Source organism: Myotis brandtii, unplaced genomic scaffold (genome assembly GCF_000412655.1).
Source record: "Myotis brandtii unplaced genomic scaffold, ASM41265v1 scaffold565, whole genome shotgun sequence".
Classification (NCBI taxonomy): Eukaryota; Metazoa; Chordata; class Mammalia; order Chiroptera; family Vespertilionidae; genus Myotis; species Myotis brandtii.
This window is the reverse complement of record NW_005370105.1, coordinates 1,751,470-1,757,332: the sequence shown is the minus strand read 5'-3', so window position 1 is coordinate 1,757,332 and position 5,863 is coordinate 1,751,470. Positions and strand designations below refer to the sequence as shown.

The window sequence follows — 5,863 nt, the reverse complement described above, 5'->3', positions numbered from 1 at the left end:
GGGGGGCTCGATTTAGGGCGGCTGTGCGGAAAGCCCCAGCTAGGAAAGGAGTCCACCTGCTCCCAGTGGGAGGCGTCACCCCATATTTTAAAGTGACTGTTCTGACAAACTGTTCGGTTTTTCTTTTTTCCAGACCATAGTCTTGAGTTTACTCATGAGATCCATTGGAAATAAGAACACCATTTTGTTGGGCCTGGGATTTCAGATCTTACAGCTGGCGTGGTATGGCTTCGGTTCAGAACCTTGGTAGGTGTACTTATTTTAATTCCTTTAAACCAGTGGTTCTCCACCTTGGCTGCACATTAGAATCACCTGGGAATCTTTTTAAAATCCTGATTTCTGGGCCGCACCCTCCGGAAATTCTTTCTTTGTTATGGGGTGTGGCCACAACATTAGTAACAAAGAAACAGAATTTCCGGAGGCTGAGGCCCAGAAATAGGATTTTAAAAAGATTCCCAGGTGATTCTAATGTGCAGCCAAGGTTGAGAACCACTGCTTTAAACTGTGGGTGTTAGCCTTGTTTTGAGATAAAATTCAATTTTTGTAGTTCTTTGTGTCTCAATTGAGGTTTAGACATCAGTCTTACTGTGCTTTTTCCCCTCAAACTGTGTAAAATACACATCTCTCCTGTGTGTGAATTTCCTAGGATGGCCTGGGGACAGAGAGGGACATTTCATAGCTGACTCACAGGCTGGGTTTTGAAGGAGGTTATGGAGCCTTTGAATCTCTATGAGCATTTATTGCCTCCATCAGTTTGTCTTTCAGAAAAAGCACATAATCCCATAGCAACTGGGCCTGCAAGTCAGTTACCTTGTTGGAAAGAGTTAAGTGGCCCCAGCGGCTATACCGACAGCAGCAGGGGTCTGGGAGGCAAGCCCAGTGGTTCTGTCCAGCCTCCTGCTGGACACGTCTTCCTTCCTGCCAGGCTGGCTCCCTGCATGAGGGAGGGATGGGTGTCCCCGTCCTCCGGCGTTAGGACTGAACTCCAGTTTGGACTAATGTTCCACAAGCTGAACAGTCTGTTCTGGTGGCATTTGTTTTTCTAGTCCAGCTTTTAGGAGTTGTTCACAGTTTATAAAACATTTATTTCAAACATCAAACCAGGAGCATCCAAAGTTGTGATCAAACCAGTGATGCCTCCACTGAATCAGAAGTCGGTGGGAACCTGTAGGAAGTTATTGACCTCACGTGTTTGGAAACATTTTTATACATTATTCTCCACATTTGGGGGGAGGAGGACCTTCACAGGGTCTAGTGACGTGGCTTCCCAGCAGCGCTCACACGGTGCCCACCGAGACGGGCAGGGGGAGCAGGGGTCTTAGCTCTGCCACTCTGCCCACAGGATGATGTGGGCCGCAGGGGCCGTGGCCGCCATGTCCAGTATCACCTTTCCTGCTGTCAGCGCGCTTGTGTCCCGAACTGCTGATGCCGACCAACAAGGTGAGTAGCTGGGTTCGTAGCAGCTGTGTGGGCACAGATGTTCCAACCCTGTCTTCTCCTGGGGGACACAGAGCCTTGGCCTCACGCTGGCCCCTTATGTCTGCTCCGGTGACTGGACGGACCCCTGGGGGCGCTCCCGCGCAAGTCTCCCGGGCTCAGTGCTCTAAAGGCACAGGGCAGACATGTGTATCGTCTTAGCTTTGTGGTGGGAACACTTAATTCCTAAAATGCCAATAATTATTTGAAATGGCAACTAGTCATAAAAAGGGGGATCTTACAAGAGAGGCAGTGGCCACTTGGTTGGTAAATGAGAAAGGAATGCAAGTTGCATTTTGAATGAGATCATCTCAGAGACAAATAGGTACAAGAGGGCTACCCTTGACTACTGGGGACACAGTCGTGCTCCTGAACTGGCCGGACTCGTTGCCTGGGAACCTCGGCGGGTGTGTGTGGGTGTGTGTGGGGGGGGGGATAAAAGGCTTCTGCGCACTGTCGCTGCGTCGCCCGAGCTCCCCTCTGCACAGCCAGTCACGCTGTCAGCCGATGACTGCGATGGCACTGCCACTGCAGCAAACTCCCAGCGTCTGAGAAGGGCTCCGGCTTCCCATGTTTGGTGCAGGTTCCAGGGTCGCCAGGACCCGAGCTGCACTAAGTGATGCTCTGTCCCAACCATTCAGGTGTTGTTCAAGGGATGATAACAGGAATTCGGGGGCTGTGCAACGGTCTGGGACCAGCTCTCTACGGGTTCATTTTCTACATATTCCACGTGGAACTGAAAGAGCTGCCAATGACAGGAACGGACTTGGGGACAAACACCAGCCCACAGCACCACTTTGAACAGGTAAAGATTGTGTGACATTCTTGCTCTTTCAGGCTGACTAGCACTTGAAAACCAAGGCCTGATGGGCGGTGCGTACTTCCCCCCCCCTAGAGTTACAACGGTTTCAGCGTGCTGGTTTGGTCTTGCTGCGGGGCCCGGAGCAGCCTCCTATGGAAAAGGCAGGGGCGTCGTTTGCTAGGCCTCCTCGTTACAGCTGTAATATTAACGGCAAACAGTACAGACCACTCAGCAGTTTCCTTGCTCACTAACCTTGTAACCAGCTCAGGCTGGTTTCAGTGAGTCAGGCGGTGGTTTGTGGGCGATGCGTAGGCCTGCAGTGCGAGTGCTGGCTGGAACCAGGTCTGTTGGAGCTGCTGGCTTTCCTTGTGAGGTTTGTCCTGGTTTCTCCTGAACAAGCATTAGGTGAATTTCCTGGGGTGTGCAGATCCTGTGCCGCCAGTGACACTGTTTCTGCAGAGGCTGTTTTCTGGGGTCTTATCCCCAGGCCCTCATGAGGCTGAGAGCACCTCCTTCCTTCTGAAAGGGAATGAATGCTTTTCCTCATTGTGGCTTTAATGCTGAAAGAGAGCAACGTTGGCTTATAATTCATAGCGACCGGTAATTACTACAAGATAAGCAACCTCTTATGGACAAAGATGTTTGTGCAGAAACGCTCATTGACTCTCTCTCCCCTAGAACTCCATCATCCCCGGCCCGCCCTTCCTCTTTGGAGCCTGTTCGGTGCTGCTGGCTCTGCTGGTGGCCTTGTTTATCCCGGAACACACCAACCTAAGCCTGCGGTCCAGCAGCTGGAGGAAGCACTGTGGCGGCCACAGCCACCCTCATAGCACACAGGCGCCAGGAGAAGCCAAAGAACCCTTACTCCAGGACACGAACGTGTGAGCGGGCGGCCGCGGCCAGGGAGCCTTCTCCAGCTGCACCAGGCTGACTGCGCCTGAGTGCTGATGTACATTCCACGTCACCTCCACACTCTAAGGGTGTCTTAAGGAACGGATCTGCATGGACTCCGGGGAACTAAGAAAGAACTGGACAGTTTTCCAAAGATGTTACAATTTCTTTTGAAAAGAAACCTTTTGTTTAACCACACCACTTCCTTGCCACCAAGCTGTTTATTATATATGTCCTTTCATTAAAGCTCTATCTGTGACTTCTTAGATACTAGCAGCGTCTCTGCTACCATCCCCAGGTATTGGGCTTTAGGCTTATCCAAATCACAGCGGACGGAGCAGAGGCGTGGCTGTGGGCCTGCTCGCTTTAGCCTTGTGAAACCTGGGTCAAATGATTCAAAGCCTTAAATGCAGATGCACTAAAGAAACGGTAAGGGAACGGTCTGCAGGAGAGAAACTCGAGAGAATTATACTAAACCTGAATCATGTTTCAAGCCTGTTTGTAGTCATTTTAAACATTCTTCACTACTGTTTTTAAAATAAAATGTCAGCCATGTTTCATTCAGTTGAGTGTTGGGAGCCTGTAACCTACATGTTGGCTCAGTTGTTCCCCAGCTCCTACACCACTACCCTTTCATGTTCGCAAAATCATAACCTCAACACTTGAACACATAACCGAAACCTGTAGTCAAGCTGGTAGCCTTGAAAACGTCCACGTGATGTCTAATGTAAATACATATATATAGTGGCCTTTCAGGACTGTCACAGTAACACTTACTTACAGAGCTAATGTGTGTCCTACATTTTCAGGACCCTAGAGAGAGCTTTATACGATTCCTGATGTGAATTTCTCTAAAGTGTATATTTTTGTGTCCAGTTATATTATTTAAAAAAGTGTTACTTTGTAAAAATTGTACATAAAGTATTGTATAGTTTACAGGGTTTTCATCTTGTGTGTGATTATTGCTTAATGCTTTTTAAACTTGGAACATTCACTTATGGTTAAATAAGATCTTAAAAAATGTAAATATTCTGTTAATAAAATTAAATATTTTAATGATTTTTAAAAGAAAGTCTTGATCTGTGATTCCCTCTAGGGCCGGTTTGGCTTTGTCACCATAATCATTTCTCAGTAACAAATCACAGCTTTATGCCTTCTCTCTGAATCCATTTCTTTCCCTTCACTATAAAATACTCTGGTAGGAAGACAAACTGAAAATTTAATCCATAAGTGAAAGCAAGTTTCTAAGCAGAGATGTTGTATATCAGTCCTTTTCCAGTTTTCATATACTTTTGTTTTTTTAATCCTCACCTGAGGATATTTTCCCATTGATTTTTAGGGAGAGTGGAAGAAAGGCGGCAAGAGAGAGAGAAACATTGATATGAGAGAGACACATTGACACATGTGCCTCCCGCATGTGCTCCGACCAGGGCCTGGCCAGGGAGGAACTTAAAACCGAGGTATGTGCCCTTGACCGGAATCGAACCCGGGACCCTTCGGTCCGCAGTCCGAAGCTCTAGCTGCTGAGCCAAACCAGGCAGGGTCATATACTTTTTACATGTCCTACTCCCAAAATATTCTTACTAACCAAGCTCACACAGTTCACAGAAATACATTAAATTCAACATTCTGATTATTAACATGTATACTTCACACTGCAAAACAATTTCAAATAAAAGTTTAAGAGGTAGAGCAAAGAATTAGCACACTCAAAAGTCAGTACAAGTATATCTAATATAAAATCTTTGGCACATCAAAGTGATCTATCTTTTGGAAATTCTAATTTATATTAAAATTTTTTAAAAAGCTACCTGTATGTCATCCCATCCACAGCCTGTCCATATATGTTTACACAATGTTCACAAGAGCAGATCAACATGGCCAGGAGGCTTCTTCCCACACTCCATAAGCACTTTCAAGGTGCTGTAACCAAGTGTTCTTATGCATGTGGGGTATGTAAATGAGGAAACAACTACATATGAGAAGTCATCGCCCAGTAACGGTTACTAAATGTTTTAGGGGAGTTCCCTAGTTAAGGATACCTTGTAATTGCCAGCAGTTGCAAAGTATCAGATTCAATATGGCTTCATTAAAAAATTAGCAAAGATTCTTTGTCTTACCCTGGAACTGTTGATATGTCAATATCTTGAAATGTCTCTTTCCTTATCTGTATAATATGGTCCTTGAAAATAATTTTTGAAAGATTAAATGAACATTAGCAATATTTACAAATAAAAACTGACTGAGACATTTCTTAAGAGAATGATACTCTTGATTGGATGGTTGTCAACAAGAAAAATGGGCCCTATGATTCTGGGTGAATTTTTTTAAATCACCTACCTTTTCTCAAGAAACTACTCATACTTGAAACTTAAACCAAGAGAAAGTTGCCTACTTTATTACGCACACAATTAAACCCGTTTTGAAATTAAAAAGCAAGTACAATGAATATTCATGATGCTCTTTTGTATAGTACTAATTTTCAAAACAAAACGCCACTAATACAAATTTAACTGCATAAAACACTAATAAAACTCCAAATGAAAGAAAATTTGGATGAGCATAGACTTTCAGGAAACAATAAAATCCTGTAAACTGCAGCTCAAACGACTCAAGCAGTTGATACCTAATCTGGTCACGTAAATACATGTCCAAGTTATTCAACAGCTAACTGAAAGGTTTCAAGGAAAATAC

General features: G+C 45.2%; 1 protein-coding gene across 1 annotated transcript in view; it reads left to right on the top strand.

Moving 5' to 3' along the window:
* The window catches only part of HIAT1 (hippocampus abundant transcript 1), a 21,887-nt gene extending 17,650 nt beyond the window's left edge, over nt 1-4,237 (top strand). The window contains exons 11-14 of the mRNA XM_005878560.2: nt 134-246; nt 1,343-1,440; nt 2,118-2,281; nt 2,957-4,237. Coding sequence (XP_005878622.2) covers nt 134-246; nt 1,343-1,440; nt 2,118-2,281; nt 2,957-3,163 — 582 coding nt within the window. The 3' untranslated portion in view covers nt 3,164-4,237. The remainder of the gene's footprint in view (nt 1-133; nt 247-1,342; nt 1,441-2,117; nt 2,282-2,956) is intronic.
* The last annotated feature ends 1,626 nt before the right edge of the window (nt 4,238-5,863 follow it).